The 21070-nt window shown below is 41.0% G+C and overlaps 1 protein-coding gene across 12 annotated transcripts in view; it reads right to left on the bottom strand.

Annotated features, from left to right (window-relative positions):
* The window catches only part of camk2b (calcium/calmodulin dependent protein kinase II beta), a 178968-nt gene that overhangs the window by 9673 nt on the left and 148225 nt on the right, over nucleotides 1-21070 (bottom strand). For 6 of the 12 annotated variants that reach the window (XM_062960771.1, XM_008116010.3, XM_008116012.3 and 3 more), the window contains 4 exons: nucleotides 15217-15265; nucleotides 4167-4242; nucleotides 3331-3425; nucleotides 928-1162 (listed from right to left, as the gene is read on the bottom strand). In XM_062960771.1, coding sequence (XP_062816841.1) covers nucleotides 930-1162; nucleotides 3331-3425; nucleotides 4167-4242; nucleotides 15217-15265 — 453 coding nt within the window. In that variant the 3' untranslated portion in view covers nucleotides 928-929. Of the gene's footprint in view, nucleotides 1-927; nucleotides 1163-3330; nucleotides 3426-4166; nucleotides 4243-8308; nucleotides 8438-9365; nucleotides 9495-10346; nucleotides 10476-10981; nucleotides 11102-11798; nucleotides 11922-15216; nucleotides 15266-19857; nucleotides 19903-21070 lie in introns of all 12 variants that reach the window. The other 6 variants (XM_062960769.1, XM_008116015.3, XM_062960768.1 and 3 more) reach the window with 2 other exon arrangements.

Genomic DNA, 21070 nt, shown 5'->3' with positions numbered 1-21070 from the left:
AGTGTTTGAAGATTGGAATACCAAGGTGCTTGTTTATAAAGCTGTTGTCCTCCCAACCCTTTGAAATATGCCTGCGAAATGTGGAACTGTCTACAGATGTCACACTCAACTTCTGGAACTATTCCATCAGTGTTATCTCCGAAAAATCCTACAAATTTCTTGGGAAGACAGGCGGACAAGTGTCAGCATTCTGGAAGAAGCAAAGACCACTAGCACTAAAGCAATACTTCGATGCCATCAATCCCGCTGGACTGGCTACGTTGTCTGAATGCCTGATCACCATCTCCCAAAGCAGTTACTATACTCCCAACTCAAGAATGAAAAACAGAATATTGGTGGACAGGAAAAGAGATGTAAAGATGGGCTTAAAGCTAACCCTAAAAACTGTGTCACAGACACTTGAGAACTGGGAAGCCCTGGCCTTTGAGCACTCTAACTGGAGGTCAACTGTAACCGGCAGTGCTGCAGAATTCGAAGAGGCACAAATGGAAGGCTTAAGGGAGAAACGTGCCAAGAGGAAGGCACATTAAGCTAACCCTGACCGGGACCACCTTCCACCTGGAAACCGATGTCCTCACTGTGGAAGAACATGCGGGTCAAGAATAGGTCTTTACAACCACATACATATCCAGCGCCAAGACACTATACCTGGAAGGCCATCATGCTCAGACAACAAGGGATCGCCTACGTACTTCCCATGAGAGCAGGAGAGAGAAGGGAGACCCCCAGACCCAGCCAGCCCTAATGTGATGATTAAGTGAGGAAATGCAAGAAACCAATTCCAGAACTCCCAAAGAGGGGTACAACTTTTATGCAATACAGACTATTGAACCGTGAATCATGATAGTTGTTTTCCTTTTTCATTTCTTCTCAGCCCATCTTCCCTAGGAGTGGGGAAAGCTCTGCCATTTCGTGGCCTCATCTTACCTTCACTGGAGTGGTGCCACTGGTGCTCCTGAGCAGTGGAAGTGGACATTCTGCCACTTGCCATCACGGCGGTGCCAGACGCGGGTCTCTTCAGACTGGCATGTGCGAGGACGGCCCTGCCCATCAATATACTGTGTCAGGCGGATGTAGGCAATGCAGGCGGCGTCTTCCCCAATTACATGCACATGAGGGTTCAGGATAGTTGTGTGGATGGGCTTATTGTTCTTAGATAACACTGGAATGACAGAAGCAAGAAAGTAGAGTGAGTTCTGGAAGAAAAGCTGGTTCTAACGAAGTGGAAAGTTACGAGTGCAGAATAGGATAAGCAACTATAGTGGTGACAGGGATGGAACAATTTATTTCCTTTGGGATTCTCTCTCCACAAAAAAATATATTGAGTTTATCTCCTATTAAAGAGGCCTATAGGAATTTGGACAACTGAGATAAACATTTTTTCTGCATGGCTCGAACTAGTTGGTGATGTAGAAGGTTCTTTTTGCAGTTAAAGCAGCCATTTTAAGGTGGAGACGAGGGAAAATGTTTGATGAACGTAATATGGGGGATTAGGTGCAGTCCCACATAAAATACCAGCATTGGGCAGTAATCTTGTCAAAGAAAAAAAGATATAAATATGCACAATGGAAGAATGTCTCTCTGTGTGTTTTCATGCTCTAGATTTCAACATAATTTTGAGCGGTGTGATTGTTGTGTGCCTTCAAGTTTTTTCTGACATAATGGTGTTCCTCAGTCAACCATTTCGTGGATTTTCTGAGGCTTTGTGTGTATGTTTCGCCTAAGGTCAAACAGTGGTTTTTCCATGGCCAAGCGGGAAATTGAACCCTCCAGAGTCATAGTCCAATACTCGAGTCACTACACCATGCTGCCTTCCTTTAGTAATAGGAAGTATTCCAATACTGGATCTACATACAGTTAATTCTCATTACCTTTGATGAGAATGCACTTCATGTTTTTGGGATCATATCTATTCAGAGTATGTAGAGATGGTTCCAGATGTGAATTGGCTAGCAAGAGCCTTTCACATTGAAGTCCTTTAGTGTTGTGATGGAGTCTTCAAGTAGAGATCCTACTAGTTGTATTAGAAGAAGCAGGAAAACTGCTCGTGAGCAAGACTCTGATGAGGAGCAACAAAGGAAGAGAATCCAGGAAATACTTATGGAGCTGTCTGATGATGATACTTTTGAGGGTTTTGAAGGGGATTGTGGGACTGGGAGTCAGGAGGATGGGATGTCAGACTCTGGGAGTCAGGTGATGGATTGGACTAAGGTTCAGGAGATCCGGGGGATTCTTGAGGAGCCCACAAGCAGTGGTACATTTGAGAGATGGCACAGAGAAGATACAGATGGATCCTGGGGAGTTATGGGTTTGGATAGAAGGTGGTCTGGCTGGAGAGACCGTAGAAGGGCTGCAGCTGGAGGTGGGGCGTTGGGTGACTCCAGCTCTGATGAGGATTTGCAGCAACCAGCTGTGGATGGGGCGTTGGCTGGCTCAAGTTCAGAGAAGGACTTGTAGATAAAAGTAAGTTTGTTGCTAATGTAACTTTGCAATCGGCAAGGTGTTTTGTTGGGCACTTTTCGGGATCTCTGTTTCAGAAGACGTGTTTGGAAGACTGCTTTGGGACCTGCCGGCTTGCCTCCGTCGCTTTGGCTCTTTGTGTTTACCTTGGACTAGAATTTGGTGGCTGTGACTTCTCCCTGACGACTTGGACTGGAACTCGAAGCCTGTGACTTCTCCCTAACGACGCGGATCAGACGTGGCAGTTGTGACTTCTCCTTTACAACGTGGTTTTGCTTTAGCAACGTTTTGGGGCATTGTGTGGCCGTTGGTCACTGTGGGTTACTGCTGGTAGCTTTCATGTGTTTGTTTAGCTCCAACCAGCAGGTGGAGCGAGTTTCCAGCCTTTTCAACTAAGTTTGTTTTAATCTGGATTATTTCCCAGGATAATTCAGATTATATCCCAAGTTTGGGTCTTTGAGTTCTTTTTGGACATTGTTACCTCACACTGAAGAGAAAGTGTTTTGAGCCTCCTTTTGGTTGTTTCCTAGGCTCTTTTGTGTTGTTTTTGCAATAAACTGAGTTGTTTATATTGGCTGGCATCTGAATCGTAACATTTAGATAGGACCTTTTTGCCTCAGTTAAAGCCTAACATAAGATGGGCCTCCATGGGAAGACACTGGCAATTCCATGGAAAACATAAGTTGTTTCCTGTCTCCCACAGGCAATAAATATGTTGGGAAGGTTGCAAGGAAGAACCAGAAAGTGGTAATCTTAAACACCAGATGCTGTTTCTCATGAAAGTTGGCTTTTGTGTAAAGAGAATTGGGTGCTGCTCATAAACAAAAGGGTTTTCCCCTTCCCATATCTTACAGGACAAGATGTACTCACAGTTTTCAAAGTAAAATCTGTGGAAGTCCATTCCTTCAACAAGGTTGCCCAGCGCTTCAGGTTCAAATGATGTTAGGCCGGGATCACAGATTTTTCTATACAGGCAAAAAACACAGATGGAGATAAGAGGGATCTTTCTGAAAGACGAAAGAGATCTATTCTCCTTGGTCACCTGCTAAAGGGTTTGTTTCAAAGGTGTCTCTACAGTGAGAAACTTGTGCCCTTTCTTCTGCCAGTTTCAAGAAATCTGGGCTACTATTTTTCACAATAGATGTTTATCAAGAAGAAACAATATCAATCTAACAGAGAAATGAATTACTAGTATGACCCAACAATCTGCTGAAGTATATCACTTCAAGAAACAGACTGAGGATGTCAGAAGGCTAAAGCTGAGTTGCTATTTTATTTGGAGGATTCTGATTCAGGAACTTGATGGGGAGGTCTTTTGACTCTATATTATTTCTTATTGCTGGTTGACAATTCAGTAAGGACAATACTAATTTTGGATGACAAGCCTAGATAAATAATTGCAAATTACACTTACTAGTGACATCTTACCAGCACAATCCCAACCATCATTTTCTAGATCGAGAGCAACGCTGTCATATATCTTTCCTATTGTTATGACACAATATCAATAATTTCTACAGCATATTGTAAATATGATGTGGGGGAAAACCTTGCCTGCAACATCCACTAGCTTAAAGCAAGCAGCATAGTGACCCGATTTGTCTTCTCCCGACAAAAGGCACTACAAGCATCAATCAATGGGAATACAGAAAATATTTGGTTTGGAGCCAAGTATTTCAATGAAATCTCATGTACAGCCTACTCACGCATAGGCCTCGAAGTCCCCATTATTCACAGCCTCTATCAGCTGCTCTGTGATCTTGATGATTTCTTGCTTGCGTGCTGCAGATGGAGCCATGAGAAGGAGGCGAGAAAAGAGAAAAAGAGAGGCAGAATAAGCCACAGTTGGTGAGCCATTTGCCCTAAATCCCTAGTAGAAAATGAAATGCTTTGGTTATCCTTGCATTCCCACTCTTCAGCAAGCGTTTGTTAGATAGCAACAAAAGTATGTAGCGATAACAGACAAGGGAGATCCATATTCAAACCCTCATTCAACCACAATGCTAGTTCATTCATTCTGTGCCAAATCTTTGCAAAGTTGCCGTAATGGTTAAACTGGGAGGTACACGATAACTGAATGTTCTGCCTGGAGTTTTAGACCATCACGGATTTTGATTCTATCCAAGAATATAGGAATCGCTGAGATATTGCTGTATACTCTTAACATTCCAAGCAGTGCCCCTTTTTATAATTGTGCTATTAGGATCATATTTATGGAGATTTTACTCGGATGTTTCACCAATCCTTTTGGAATTGCTTGCTGAGCACCTGTCATTGCTGGAGCCATGGGTGTTTTCCTAGAAGTGTAGGATCCCAGTTTATAAATGTTGATATTTCAAAATCTGCTATCCCTCAGGTTTGCCTAATAACAGCACAAAAAATTCCAATTCAGTTCACTGAGACCCAAGTGCATCAGCATCCCTCTCTTATGAGTATTATATAATAATAATAATAATAATAATAATAATAATAATAATAATAATAATTGTTGTTGTTTTTAGGATTTATAATCCATCAAAGTCATTTTTCCAAGCTCACACTTTAGGAAGCCAGAAACTTTCACCAGACTAATATCTGATTCTCTACACACTACAAGCACACTCCAGAGAAAAGGCATGGCTTCGTTCTGTCCTGGGGCTGCCCATAGCTTCCCCAGATGAATCACCCCAATACGTCTGTGGCCAACATGTCAAGAAGATCTGGGAAGATGCATGAATTTGCAAGTGACCCAGTTAGAACAAACACTATGAATAATGCAGCACTCAAGTGGCAGACATGGCGTCAGCATCCTTGGCAAGGTCATCTCCTTTGGAAACTTATGCCCCGATTGGGTTTGGAGAATCCATTTCATACCTGCTGCACCCTGGATAGATCCAATGCCCCCATCAAGAGACTTCTTTACCGATCTCAGCATTACAGTATAGGAATCTGAGATCATCAGAAACTGTTGGATGATTAAAAAGCCTGGAGAACCCCAAACATGGCTGGTAAATTGTGAAGTTCCATTTAATGGGAGTTGAGATGAGAGTCCAAGGGATACTGAATCAAGAGAAACAGGGCTATTCTCTGTACTTGAGGGAAGAGTTACACACTGTTCTCTCCAGAACTGTACTGCTACGCTGCCTGAACTATTTCCATCTGAGCTGGCGATGATCTGAACTCCATCTTCACAAATTGGTTTTTGACTATAGGCCTCCCATATGCTCCCTCTACATCCATTTGTCCTTGTGCATCCTTTCAAATTTTAATCAAAAAGCACGTAGTAAGGAATGTGGATGTGTGAGCTTTTCAGCTAAAACACAAAATGGGATTTTAATACATAATGATTGAAGACCTAGCTTGATTACAGATTTTCCAAGCATATCACAATATTGAACAAGTTTTCCTCATCTGAAATATGCAAACAACAGTAAAGCTGACTCGTATGCATTTTCGTGGGAGCTTTGGCAGCTGAGAGACAACAAGCAAACTCTTCAAACAAGCAAGCAGGCAAGCAAACAGGTAAAATTAACCAGGATCCCATAGTTCCCTGGAGCACAGCTACCCAAAGTAACTATCCAACTTGAATGCAGTTCACTAGCTGTTACAAATGGGCTGAGAAATCTACTTGTCTGGGATTACGAAGGGAAAAGGGGAGAGGCAACTGGCAATAATAGGCTGCTTCTCTTTCAGTGATTTCACAACCACTCTTTCCCTTGGTTTTCATTTCTCTATCCCACTCTGAGGTGCGAGTGCAAAGTGAGGCTCCTTCCCTGTAATACCTCATCCTATTTTGCTCATTTATGGAACCTGGAAAAATAACGCACCAAGGCTACAATTCCATACATATTTATCTGGGAGTAAAGTCCACTTACTACAATGGGACTTACATCTAAGTAGACACGTACAAGACTGCTGTACGAAAGAGTGGGAGAGTGCTGTCCTTTACCTAGCCTACTTATAGATAAAAGTACAGTTAAAGCTTGTGAAGAATGAACTTCATAGTATTAGGTCTTGGAAAAAGCCGTGGCCAGTGAAGGCAGACACTCTTCTGACTTTATATGGTAAAAGGAGATGAAAGGGAAAGAAATGAAAGCACTTTCTCTAGCCTTCTGGAAAAGCCAGTCCTTACCTGTGAGCTTCCCTGCTGGCATGCTTCCTTCCCCTTTGAACTAAGTCCTCTCTTCATACCCTGCTCTAACACTCTTGGCCAGGCATCTCAGTTCATCCTTGCCAGTGTCTCCCTTCCGCTGTAAATGTGCCAAACTGTCATCCATCTCTGTAAACGAACACCACTACCAGGGACTCCCACTTTCTCAGTTTCTCAGTTCAGGGCCGAGAGAGACACTATGACCTTATGATTCCTCACCCCCTGAGAATGTAATTTATGCTGCAGAATCTTGGTCATTATTTTTTTAAAATCTTTTGAAAACAGCAGGTAGTGAGCATCATCCTAGAAAAAAAATCCCATTTAATTCCCATATAACAAAGGAAATTCACTACTACAGATGTAGAAGTCAAGCAATTCCCTAGCTGTTGTTGGGTTATAACTCCCAGCAGCCCTAGACAGCAATTTCAGTGGGAAGGAATGCTTGCTAACAATATTAAAATGGCATTTTAGTTCCTAGCTCTCCTATATGAAGATGCTGAAATAACTATCTGCAAAGACGGAAAGGATGCTTTCCACCTCCAAAACAACTGGCACATTTTTACAGACTGTATTTACCATATATACTCGAGTATAAGCCGACCCGAATATAAGCTGAGGCACCTAATTTTACCACAAAAAAAACCAACGTATTGACTCGAGTATAAGACAAGGGTGGGAAATGCAGTAGCTACTGGTAAAATTCAAAAATAAAAATAGATATCAATAAAATTACATTAATTGAGGCATCAGTAAGTTAAATGTTTTTGAATATTTACATAAAACTAATTTAAGATAATAATAAAACTTTAATAAGATAAGACTGTCCAACTCTGATTACCTATATACTCGAGTATAAGCCGACCCAAATATAATCCGACCAGGACCTTCACTCGAGTATAAGTCGAGAGGGGCTTTTTCAACCCTAAAAAGGTCTGAAAAATTCAGCTTATACTTGAGTATATACTTGAGTGAATCAACACTAAAAAAAAAAAAATTAAGATTTATTTAACCAGATGACAGCAATAGCGGCACATTAAACCTGTGGTAGCTGCAATCTTATGCATGACTATCTGTGATTAATCCTGTCTGTGCCTTATTTTTAAGTAGATGCGCACACAGTTGTACTATCAACATATACCATAGTTAACTATTCCAATGGGAAAGTAGGGATGTATATGTTACACCAAGCCACAGCCTGACTCCTGTTAGAATCATAAAGTTGAATGAGGCTACAAAGGCTACCTAGCCTGTGCTGCTCAGAAATACACAACTAGAACACTCCTAAAATATGTTCATCCAGCCTCTAGTTAAGAACCTACAAAGATAGTCGACCACTCTCGTAAGGCAGTATATTCTATTGCTGAATATTCAGGAGCAGCGGAAATGATCCTGAGTTGATCCTGAGATGGCATTTCCACTGCTCCTAGATGTGTCAGTAAGTCTCATTAGGAGTATATGGCGAAAATTGGCCCTCACTTCTCACCCTTAATGGCTTCTTCCCCACGAACTTTAGGAACTGAACGGATTATCAAATTGTGTCATAAAGCTAATGCACACTGCTTGCCCGCATACCTATTACCTTCGTGGGATTAATGGATTAGGATGTAAAACCATGCAATAACACTATTAGGTGGTTATTCAAAATCTACAATGTAGCCATGAGCACCGGGTTTGAACAAAACAAGTGGGGCTCAGCTGCAGCGAGAACAGGCTACTTACGATCTGAAGGCAGAGGGTTTGTGATGAGTGGAAGTGGGAAAAGCGGGGTGAGAGCAGGCTGTGGCCCCCCAGCTTCTGGGGCTCCAGAGCCCCTTTTCACCAAGCTTAGGACATCAGACAAGTTGGCAGCTGGTGCAAAACAGATGAAAGAAGGCATAGAGAGACTAGTAAAAGAACAAACAAAACTAAATGAAAAGTGGAGAGGATTAGAAATACAAGGAGAAAAGGGGGCCAGGCCAAGGAAGGGGACTGAGAAAATCAAGAGTCGATCTCTCACTGATGAACCAACAATTGTGCATCATCTCAAAGCTCCTTGTCAGTTGAAAGGTGAGAAATGTTTTAATAAAATAAGTAAAGTTCTATATTATACCAGTATAAAAGAGATCTTTGATTAGACGGGAAAGGGCATTCTTTGCAGAATGAACTATGACGGTTAGGTAACATTCTGAAGCCTTTTTCTTCTTTTTGTTTCTTCCAGTACTTCATTCTTCCTTGATTTACTGAAGAACACAAATAAGTGTTCTTATAGATTGCAGCTCCCAGCATTCACTGCCAGCAAGTGGCTATGATGCCTGAGGATTTTGGGAATAGTGATTCAAAAAAGGAAAGGGGACAATTTCAAGTTCTGATTTGCTGTGCATTAAACTTTGCCAGAATGACCGACTTAAGGGACTTCTTAGAAAACGTCTCTTAAATTAGCCTCCTACTAGAAAAACATCCTGCTTCATTCTCTAGGAATATCCTGATTTTCAACAAATATATTTTAAAAAATTAAGTTCCCTGCAACATATTTCTAAGGCTACTTTTAAAGCAATCTTGTTGAAAGCCCATCCATGCCTTGGAAGTTCAGGAAAAGTAGCTGAAATACAAAAACTATAGAAAAGTTCCTGAGGAGGTTTGGGTGATGTTCTATGCAACATCCTCACTAGATTTATTAATCTTTCTCGAGGGCATGACAATGGAAGATCACCTCCTCAAGTTGCCCAAACATCCAAAGGTTTCAATAGCAGTCCAGAAATTGCAAAGAAGAAACCTCAGTGAAGCCCAAACTACTCACATTGGGGAGGAAGAGGGTTGGCAATGTTGGAGGGAAGGCATGGATTGGGGACTGAGGACTTTGGCTCTTCACCTTCTGGTGGCCCAGAACCCTTTTTCATCATGCCCAATACATCACAGAATTTGGCAGCTGGGGTCAGACAAATGAAAGAAGGAAGGGTAAGATATGAAACACAAAGAAAACGGCAAAAAGGAAATGAGGAAAGGAGAAAGGAAAGAATAAGTGCAAGGCATGGGAAACAATGGGGTAAAGATCTGGGCCCTTAGCATCTTCTGCCAAATCAGTCCACCGTAAACACTGCACAACAGATTTGTGTAAATGTCTAGGGAATGTTCAGAAACCTTTTAGTGTTGCAAAAATTTAATGACCCTAACATTTAACTAAGGGGACCCCATTTGGGATTGGGATCCTCAGTTTAAGAAGCAGTGGTCTAGAGCCGACTTTAAACACGCCGAACATGGGCAAGTTAAATAACAAAATATTAGCAAATCCAATATTCTGAGGATCAAAATTACAGAGCTTTTATTTGAAGTTCCTCTAAATTAGGGATAAAAATGGTGTGGCTAACCACACTAAGATTATCTGCCTCCATAGATTAATTTTTTCAGAAACGTTGTCTTTCTTGATCTGTAGTTATGTATCAATTAGGGGAGTATGAGCCGTGGTGGCGCAATGGGTTAAACTCTTGTGCTGGCTGAATTGCTGACTTGAAGGTTGGTGGTTCGAATCTGCGAGACAGGGTAAGCTCCTGTCTGCCAGCCCTAGCTTCCCATGCGGGGACATGAGAGAATCCCTTGCAGGATGGTAACACATCCGGGCGTTCCCTGGGCAACATCTTTGGAAACGGCCGATTCTCTCACACCAGAAGTGACTTGCCGCAATTCACTTCTGACACGATTAAAAAAAAAAACTGGGGAGTTACACCTTTCTGGATTCTGTATAATATTTGTGGCACTCCATCTAGTGATCCCTATTACTTACATTGGAAAGGAAGAGGATTTGCAACCCCTGAGGCTAGACTGAGCAGGGGTCTGGAAGGCTTTGGCGCTTCAGCACTGGGGGGCCCAGAACCCCTTTTCACCATGCCTAATACATCAGACAGTTTGGCAGCTGGGGTGAGAGGAGGGAAAGAAAAGAAACCAAGTAAAACAAAGGGAAAGGCAATGAAATGTAGGGCAGGAGAGGAAGAAATGCTAGAAAATGGAAACAGGACAGAATGACAGAATTCCTAGTCTAAAATTGTGCCTGGCATCCTATCAGTTAAGGATTTGGAATTCAAGAGTATTCAGTAATATCACAATCTTGACACCATTGCTATGATCTTAAATTCCACTTCCCCAACTTAATATCAACAACCAGAAGCTGTGTTGAGTATTGGAAGCCAAGACCTACAAGGAGCAGCTTATGGAGCTGGGCCTGTTCAGCTTGGAGAAAAGAAGGCCAAGTGAGAACAAGCATAACCATTGTTTACTTCCTTGTGCAGACAAAACACAAATATTTTCTTTCAGAAGTGAAAATAAGAAAATGTTATTTATGTTCCTTTGCGCAACATCTCGTCAGACCCTCTTGTATGTGGTGTCAGGTGCTGCAAACCTAGCATTCATTCCACTACTTACACTGAGGAGACAGAGAGTTTACAACAGCTGGAGATGGAGTGGCCAGTGCTGCTGATACTTCACCTTCTAGGGGCCCAGGTCCTCGTTTCACCATGCCTAATACATCACACAGTTTGGTGGCTGGGCCAGGAGAGATGAGAAAAGACAAGGAGAAAGGAGAGAGAGCAAAAACAATGGAAAAATAACAGAGGAATGGAAAAAACTGAAAAGGTGGATTAAGAAACAAGGATATAAGATATGATAGACGTGTCCATTAAGCTCCATCAATAATTGTTCTGCCAAAGTATGAATTGCACTCTTATTTGTGTATTTATGGTTACCAAAGACTTTTTTTTGGATCCAGGCCAATTTAGCAGAAATGAAGGAGTTTTCAACCTGTGGGTCCCCAGATGTTTTAGCTTATAACTCCCAGAAATCCCAGGCAGTTTACCAGCTGTTAGGATTTCCTGGAGTTGAAGGCAAAAACATCTGGGGACCCACAGGTTGAGAATACTGGATTAAACCCTTGCGCCGGCAGGACTGCTGACCGAAAAGTCGGTGGGTTGAATCTGGGGAGTGGGGTGAGTTCCCGTCTGTCAGCTTCAGCTTCCCATGCTGGGGCATGAGAGAAGCCTCCCGGGCATCCCCTGGGCAACATCCTTGCAGACAGCCAATTCTCTCACACCAGAAGTGATTTGCAGTCTCTTAAGTCACTCCTGGCACAAAAAAAGCTGAAATGAATGGAACATGTCTTACATTATTAGGAGTCCAATGCTATCAATCATTGATTTAGTCAGTTCTGTTTCTCTGGGAGTAATGCAGGGGCCTTGTGACTTACAAGCAGCAGCAATAGCAGCAGCAGCAGCAGAGGGCATCAGAGACGTCTGCGGATTGGGAGGAAGTTCAGGGGCAGATCCTGGATTCACATGGCTTTTTACAACCTCATTATCAGTGATCTTAACTGGGGAGAACAGGTGAGAATGGATGGAAAAAGGAAAGAAAGAAAATAAAACACCATAAAGAAAGTAAAAGGCTACTTGGGTGTGAGAAAAGAGGAAACTGAGGACAGGAAAGCAGAATATACATTAATGAGGAAATTAAAATGGATGGAGAAATGAAAAAGACTGCAAGACGACAGCTAACTTGAGGATTTGCCCAAGAAAAAGAACAAATCACATTGTAGAGTGTGCTCCCCAGAGAGGTTTATACAATTCTTCTGATATCATTTATGTTTTATTAGCCCATATTACAATTAAAGAGGAGAGGGAAGTACCAAGACTAAGAGATACTCACAGCTCGTCTAACAACTTAGCAACTCAGTTGAGACCATGGCACATAAATCAAATTTTAAATTTCTACCAGAACATGGAATGAATTTAGTACAATTCCCACAATCTCAGTCCAAAAAAGTAACTTTTCCAAGCTCAACAATTACTGTAATAACCACACTGATGTTCAAGATACTTGCAATTTCCTAACACTTCCACTAGGCTACAGATCTGCAGCACTGCAATGCATGTTTGCTCTGAATGTTTCAGAACTGGAAGAGGAGATGGAGTAACTGAACACCTCAAAAGTGTGATTATAAAATATAAGTAGGCCAATATCAGAACAATGTGACAGACCTATTTAGAACACCAAGCTCACACAGTAACTTAACCAGACTAAATTTGGATGTATCATTTACTAACAGAATGAGCAATTAGCTACATCATGGAATGCTTTTGTTGTTTCTCAGTTTACTTTGTGTCTAGAACGACTAGGATAATGTGGCAATACAGTCTTTGCCTCCTGCTTCCTTGGTGCCATGCATAGCGCTGCTCTTGGTTGTCTCTTCCTTTTGCAGTTTATTTCCTACTGATGATACAGTAGAGTCTCACTTATCCAACATAAACGGGCCGGCAGAATGTTGGATAAGCAAATATGTTGGATAATAAGGAGGGATTAAGGAAAAGCCTATTAAACATCAAATTAGGTTATGATTTACAAATTAAGCACCAAAACATCATGTTATACAACAAATTTGACAGAAAAAGTAGTTCAATATGCAGTAATGCTATGTAGTAATTACTGTATTTACGAATTTAGCACCAAAACATCACAATGTATTGAAAACATTGATTACAAAAATGCGTTGGATAATCCAGAACGTTGGATAACCGAGTGTTGGATAAGTGAGACTCTACTGTACTATTGACATCAAAGTTGTGTCTGCATCTACTCCATTCTTTCCATGACTTTTCTTTTGCTCCCATGGCCAGATTATCAGTGATGCAATTGCTCCATGTCCTTTATTAGCTAAAGACCCAGTGCAGGTGGAGACTATGGGTGCATCTACACTGTGGAATGAATGCAGTTTGACGCCACTTTAACTGCCATGGCTCAATGCTATGGAATCATTGGGAGTTGTAATCTGATGAGGCACCAGCACTCTTTGGAAGAAGACCTAGTAAAATTACAACTCCTACGATACTATAGCATTGAGTCACGGCATTTAAAGTGGTCATGATGGAATCAAGTACAGTAGAGTCTCACTTATCCAACATTCATTTATCCAATGTTCTGGATTATCCAACGTATTTTTGTAGTCAATGTTATCATGATATTTTGGTGCTAAATTCGTAAATACAGTAATTACTACGTAGCATTACTCCATATTGAACTACTTTTTCTGTCAAATTTGTTGTATAACATGATGTTTTGTTGCTTAATTTGTAAATCATAACCTAATTTGATGTTTAATAGGCTTCTCCTTAATCTCTCCTTATTATCCAGCATATTCACTTATCCAACGTTCTGCCAGCCCGTTTATGTTGGATAAGTGAGACTCTACTGTAATAAGCAATACCTGTCAAAATCCCCTTTCTACGCAACTCTTAAAAGCACAGGCACTTTCTTTAGTTTTTACTGTGGCAACTTCATTAGAGTTAATTTTGTTCCAGTCATCTTTGTTTAAAAAATACTTGAATATTCTCCTTTTCTCTCTCCTTAGTTCTTTGTGAGGCTTCTGCCTCGTCCACTACATATGTTCAATCTTGAAAGATTACATATCCACAAACAATACTCCCTTGAAGCAAATGCTACATTGCAAAGTCACTGCATTTCACTTCGTGAAATAGCTGAAATTCCCCCTGTCTTGGGAAAAGAAGGCTCAGGAGTTTTTAACCAATCTTCAAGAAAAACTCAACCAAGTCCATCTACTCATAGGTTACACCAGGGGTCCCCAAACTTTTTAAACAGGGGGCCAGTTCACAATCCTTCGGACCATTGGAGGGCCGGACTATAGTTGGCCACCGAGCAATAACAACAACAACAACAACAACAGCAATAATAATAAAAAGGGAGTTGGAAGAGACCCTTTGGGCCATTGAGTCCAATCCCCTTTGTGCACCGAAAGCACAAGCAAAGCACCCCTGACAGATGGCCACCCAGCCTCAATGTTAATATAATAATAATAATAATAATAATAATAATAATAATAATAATAATAATAATAATAATAAAGAGGGTTGGAAGAGACCCCTTGGGCCATTTTGTCCAATCCCCTTCTGCCTCTGCGGACCAAAAGCACAAGCAAAGCACCCCTGACAGATGGCCACCCAGCCATAATAATAATAATAATAATAATAATAATAATAATAATAATAATAATAATAATAATAATAATAATGGTTGTAAGAGAAGAAGAGAACCCTTGGGTCATTTAGCCCAACCCCCTTCAGCCCTTGTGCCGTGGGGGCCGGATAAATAGCTTCAATGGGCCGCATCCGGCCCCCGGGCCTTAGTTTGGGGACCCCTGGGTTACACCTTTGTTCAGAGAAAAAATCAGGCATTTTGTGCTGCACACATTGGTTTCAAGAAAACATGCCCCTTCCCTATTACAACAAGTCCTTCTAAGACACAAAACCAATGTTAACTTCAAGGAGATGCGCTTTAAAATCATTGAGTTGTTAAGGACAGAAACATACAGTATGTAAATACCGAAGAGGAACGATCTTAAAACTGGTGCGCCAGCTGTGACTGTACCTTGAGAAGTCTGACGTGACCATGGTGGTCCACGCCTCTCTCCCCTCCCTCAAAAGCAACTGCCTGCTCACTTTCCACTTGATGCAGTTTGCACTCCGCACATCTGCAATGATCCAAGTACTAACTGGGTTGACCCTACCTAGTTTCCAAGATAGTGCAAGTCGCGTTCTGTTAACAGCTTTTAATCTCACAATGCTTTGATTTTCTGGATGTCCCCTTAAGACCATTACCTTTTGTGTCCTCATCCTCTATGGTGGTGTTTGTGCTGTCGGATGATTCCTGTAGAAAGATACAGGGGAAGAAGGAGGAAAAAAAAAACCCAAAATGTTAGTGGCTCTTTCTGGAAACAAAGGCTTGAGGAGAGGCTGAAGTTGCAGAACATGGACTTGTAGCCAAAGAGGGATGAAATCGAAAGAGGGAAGGCTCAACTAGCCCCTTCCATTTATTTTCAAAAGACCTGCATCTAACAAAGAAGTCACTACCATGTTTCCCCGAAAATAAGTCAGTGTCTTATATTAATTTTTGCTCCCAAAGATGCACTAGGTCTTATTTTCAGGGTATGTCTTATTTTTCCATGAAGAAGAATTCACATTTATTGTTGAACAAAAAATTTGAACATTTATTATATACTGTACAGTAGTTGTCATCACAAACCAGCATAACCAGACAAACTGTGAATCCTATCAAAAATTTCTTGTTACTACCATTATTTCCATGTACAACAATCTATGGTATGTACATTTACCGATCCTGCATGCTCTGGTGTTCTGTTCGACGGACATGCTTACAAACAAAAACTTTGCTAGGTCTTACTTTCGGGGGAGGCCTTATATTTAGCAATTCAGCAAAACCTCTACTAGGTCTTATTTTCTGGGGATGTCTTATTTTAGGGGAAACAGGGTATTAATCAGTCCATTTCTTTTTCCTGTTCCTAAGAGTGGCATTTCTAAATCCAGGTAGTTTCAAAGCTATAAAAAAAAAGATTATACTAAAGAGAGGACATTCATTTTGAGATTTCAGTATGGCCTCACATTCTTATCTTTTAAAAAATTACAACTTCATAACTGTTTTTGAACCATACTTAATATTTCTTCTCATTTGAAGGAACATCTGGAAATGAAAGAGTTCTGTTTCTCTTTATAAATGAAACAAATTAAGTCCAAAGTATGGGGGATTGGGTACTAATTTACCACTACATAAAGGTGGGATGTAGAAATCTGATTGGCTCGCCCATTTGTTTTCTTTGCTTCTGAAACTGGAAATACATGCATCTGATCTGTAGTGTAATCTGTTACTTAGTCTAAGACTGTGGTTCTCAACCTGTGGGTCCCCAGGTGTTTTGGCCTATAACTCCCAGAAATCCTAGCCAGTTTACCAGCTGTTAGGATTTCTGGCCAAAAGATCTGGGGACCAACAGGTTGAGAACCACTGCCCTAGAACATAATTGCTTAGAGGTTGGTATCTTCTAGTTAAAGTAGACATTGGGCTATTCATTTGACGCCTACTATAATTCAACATTCTAATTTGCAGATTGAAATAGCATTGCTCATAATAGCAAGAAATTTCTTCTTCCCCAGCAATTTATCATTTAAACCCCTCTTACTCCCAAGAATGTCCAGTTCAGTGCCAACAATATACTTCTGTGTCAGGATAGGCTTCCCACGACCTAAAGGCCAAGAAATGCTCTGAACTACAGTGCTGAGAAAGACAGCAGAAATTAAAGCTAATTTCCCCATATTTCTGTGACCATTTTCCTTAAGGAATTCTTTCATTTGTGCTTAAAGCTTTCAGAAACCCCACTCAAATATATTATGATGCTATTGATGACAAAGGTCAGGGTCAGGCACTCTCCAAATGTGCTTCCATTTTGACATTTCTTCTTCCCCTCAATCATTTGACATAGGAGAATCTGGTTTAATATCAGTTCACTAACAAACACAAAAGTGCCTGGTCCTGATGCTTACTCATGGTTTAATAAAACCTACTGCCATCCATGTTTTATGGAAATATTTTCTACCAAATTTCACTCTGTTTATCAAATTGTAACAAATTAAACCTCTAAGGAAACAGAATTAGGAGTTACTGAGTGAGTTTATACTAGGGGTGTGTGAAGTGGCACAGAATCTATTCTGTTTTTGGATGCTCCCCTTCTGTTTTCGGGAAGATTCTTCCCGAAATGTTAACGGAACTCAGGGTTCTGAATTACAAATCTGAACGCCACCTGCCCCCAATGTCCCAGAATCTCGCCAAAAACAGAACGAGGCGGGGGGCACCCAAAATTCGAAATGAAAACAGAATGGATTTGCACACTTCTAGTTTATACAGGATAGCAAATGAGCTCCTTCCCAATAAATCAGACATTTAAATACATGTTATATCCAGTAATGAAGACAGAAAACTCAAAAATAAACAGAGCTTGGAAGTAACTAGTTACCAAATTGGGCAAAAGTAATCCCGTTGCTCAATAACTAAGGTTAATTTTATCTATATATTTATATATATATTTCTAGCAATATAAGTGTTATTATACGATTTGTAAAGATTGTGATACAGCAACTAAAACTAGCTGACACTGAAGTTTCATAACTGAGGTTATGAGAAATGTCAATATTTTAGAATTGGAACTCAATGGGAGATAACACCCCTCTTTTTGAGGTATAACCATCATGCTGCTTTTACAGTTATGGAGTTGTGGTCTTGCAATAAAGCAACTTGTCCTGTGCCTCCTGTAAATAGATAGGTTTTAAAAAGCAATTAAGAATGGTTACTTTTGAGAGACAAGAAAGGCATAGAGTTGCCCATAAGGAACTCCTTTGGGTGCCTTGAACGAAGTCCAGTATCTGCAGGCTGAGCATGATTGTGTCCCTTTACTTTGCAGGAAAGGATGTTGAAGGACTGCACTGCTATCAGTTGGCTTCTCTTCCTCTTTTGCTTTAACCATGCATTATAGTCACCTTTGTATTAACAGAAAGATAATTTTTGTAATCTCCTCTCTGTGTCCATCTAGAAAAAAGACTGCAGGACTATGTGACTTTCACACAGTGTTATCAATACTTACTTACTATATGAACTTGTATTTAAAGATAATATTCATATCATATGTTCTACTGATAAGGAAACACACCATGAAATTTACAATGCATTGGCTTAACATAAGACCCCCATGTTCTTTAACCAAATATGACAGCTTTCTGATATTGATGCACAAGATACCATTTGAATTTGTTCTCAAAATTTATGTATACTAATATCTGTTTTATTTATCCATCTAAAGCAGGAAATTATCTATCCAGATGATGGTAAAAGAAAGAAAGAAAAAAGAAAGAAAGAAAAACCGAGGGCATCATCAGGGATGCAGGTGTTGTTGTTTTTTGCCTAGTGATTAGTATTTTCATACCAAACTTTTTTTTACTGCTTATCGCCCCCAAGCTCCATTTAAAAGCTATGCTGGATGCACTGAGAGAATGGGCTTGAAGAGGAAGCATAAAAACAATGGCAACAAAAATTAAATCCCCTGTAGCAGAGAATGGGTAAGAAAATGCAGGTTTGGGTGGAGGAAAGGGCTGTGTCTGAGCAATGGATGATTGTGGCATGGAGTAAATCTGTCAATCCTCAGCCAATCCGACTTCTTGGATTGGTCTCTTTGGTCTGCCTTGGCTGCGTTCTTTCACTTCAGAATGAAGGAGCTCAATACCGCTGCTCTCTGGTTCGCTCCTCTGGGGCCAGAGTAGGGGCTCCCATCTGCACCCGGCCACCCAGAGCCAAAAGCCCGGGCGCTAGGACTCCCTCACACTTTCACAGCAAAGATCATGCCTGGTAGGAGTCGAGATCAGCATTTGCACACTTTGGCTCTTCTGTCAATCAGCCTGAGAATTATTAGTGCAAAACCCTTCAAGGAGGGGAAGACACAACACTTTTCATCTCCCATCCATAACAGATGGAGGGCTTAAACTTGTATGGTTCTCCCAAGAATGCCGACTTTGTTAAAAGCCACCACTTTCAGTGACACTGAGTGACTCAAACTAATGAAAGGTTGTATCTACACTGCCATATAATGCAGTTTCAGAATGCAGTTTAACTGAATTGGACTGGATTATATGACAGTGTAGAAATTGCGTTGTTAAATTGCATTCTTTAGCTGTGCAGATCCAGTCAAAGTGAAAAGATGAGGAGAGAAAGGAAATGACCTGCCTCCCAGAGAACCAACTCTATGTCCTTTAACATACATTGATTGTCCAGGACAGTGGTTCCCAACCTTTTTTTGACCGGGGACCTCTTGACCAGGGACCACTTTGACCAGGGACTACCCTCCGGTATTAGTACCAAAAGGGTTACGAATCAGTTTTTGGTCAACTTCAGATTTGGTTTGGTTATTTGAAGTGCTGATTCAGAAAATTGCATTGGCTGGACCACATCAGCTCTAGTTTCTGATACAGAACATATGCCATCCAGTAGTCGCAATCTGTTTGCCCACAGAAAACCATATTTAATAAGCCTCGGCACTATAAGAGCATTTTGTGAGACCAGTCTCTCCCGTTCCAACAGTGTAGTAATGTTGACCATATTTTAGTTTTTGCAGAACACTGGTGGTCCATGGACCACAGGTTGGGAACCACTGGTCCAGGAAGACAAAACTCCATGGAAAGTCAGGATTCTTTGAAGTGCACTTCTCATAATATAACTGTAGGCAAATGGTCTGGATTCAATTGCACAGGCTTTCAGATGTACTTAAAGGGGAGGGGTGCAAAACCTGAGCCTACAGTCTGTCCCCAGAGGTGAAATTACACAGCAATGCAAGGAGCAGAAACGTCAATTTTTATCCCAGATCACAACAGGGCAAACTGAGGAGAAGGAAAGACAGGCAGCAGTACCTTAATGCCGTCCACTGGGTTATGGATAACGGTGGTTTGAGGTTCCTACAGAGGAAGGAAGGATGAACCAAGGAACAACAAAACGAAAAAGAGAAAGAAATGGTGGGGGGAAAAAGATAAAGAAGAGGTGGCAGTTAGAATAGAAGGGGAGAATGGAGCAGAAAATGGTGATAAAATGTGAAAAAAGGAGAAGGTGGTGAAGAAAGACCAAGACCCACATAAGAGCAGGGAAGGGGCAACAGAATGGAAGGGAAAAAAGCAAAAGGCAATTAGTTCAGCAAAAGGCAAATGATTAACAAACAGAAAGTGGCAGAGTAAATCAGGAAGAGAAGAATCAAAACTAGATTTTCCATGAATGAAACCAAAAAATCATATTCAACCCATGACAAGATTGCAGTGAGCTCCTTGGAAATGGAACCCTTCCGCAGGCTTAAAAGATCATTATTATTCTTGCCATTGGGAGAATGGGAGAGTGTTGGGGAAGAGAAAATGCCACGGATGAATTCCCCAAGGAAACGGGGCCAATCTGTACCCGGGTTGTTATCTGAATATGGATTCAACCTGATATCAAAGGGAGGAAGGGAAAAAGCAGAAGGCCTTTTGGTTGCTTCTCCTGGTTCTGCCGGATTGGGTCACATGGCTGATGCGAGTTTTTAACCCAGAATAAATAAATGTCTATTGTACTAAAAGAAGACCCTGATCCACGGTGCTCCATTGCCTACCTCATTCACCTGTTCTGTACAGACAAGTCTTACCTTTGTGCATCCATATGGTGGCATAAACGCTTGCCATACTTTCAAGAGATTATCAAAGGTTGTACTTACCTCAAAAACAAGAAAACACACTATGATGAACTTCCCATTGGGTTATGCGTATGGAATAAGGAGTATGGGTATTACGTTAGCATGACATGAACAGATCCCAAATTATAGGGTTTTCATAACTTATATGGTTGTGAGAGCAATGTGGATTGGGTGTCAAATTTAAAAGTTCACATCAACTACTGATTTGATTTGTTTGTGACAAAGTCAACCTCCATTTTCATTCTATCCATGTTAGTATGCCCTATTTTTTACCTGCTACTGAGAGGTCCATTGTAGGAATGGTAAAGCCATCTTATATGCTAAATAAAAATGGATTAACTTTGGGCAAAGAGAAAACAAATGCAAGCTTGATGCACACCTCACTCTGCGAATGCAGAAAATATTCGGTT

This window comes from Anolis carolinensis, unplaced genomic scaffold (genome assembly GCF_035594765.1).
Source record: "Anolis carolinensis isolate JA03-04 unplaced genomic scaffold, rAnoCar3.1.pri scaffold_8, whole genome shotgun sequence".
NCBI lineage: Eukaryota > Metazoa > Chordata > Lepidosauria > Squamata > Dactyloidae > Anolis > Anolis carolinensis.
This window is presented reverse-complemented; position numbering and strand designations above follow the sequence as displayed.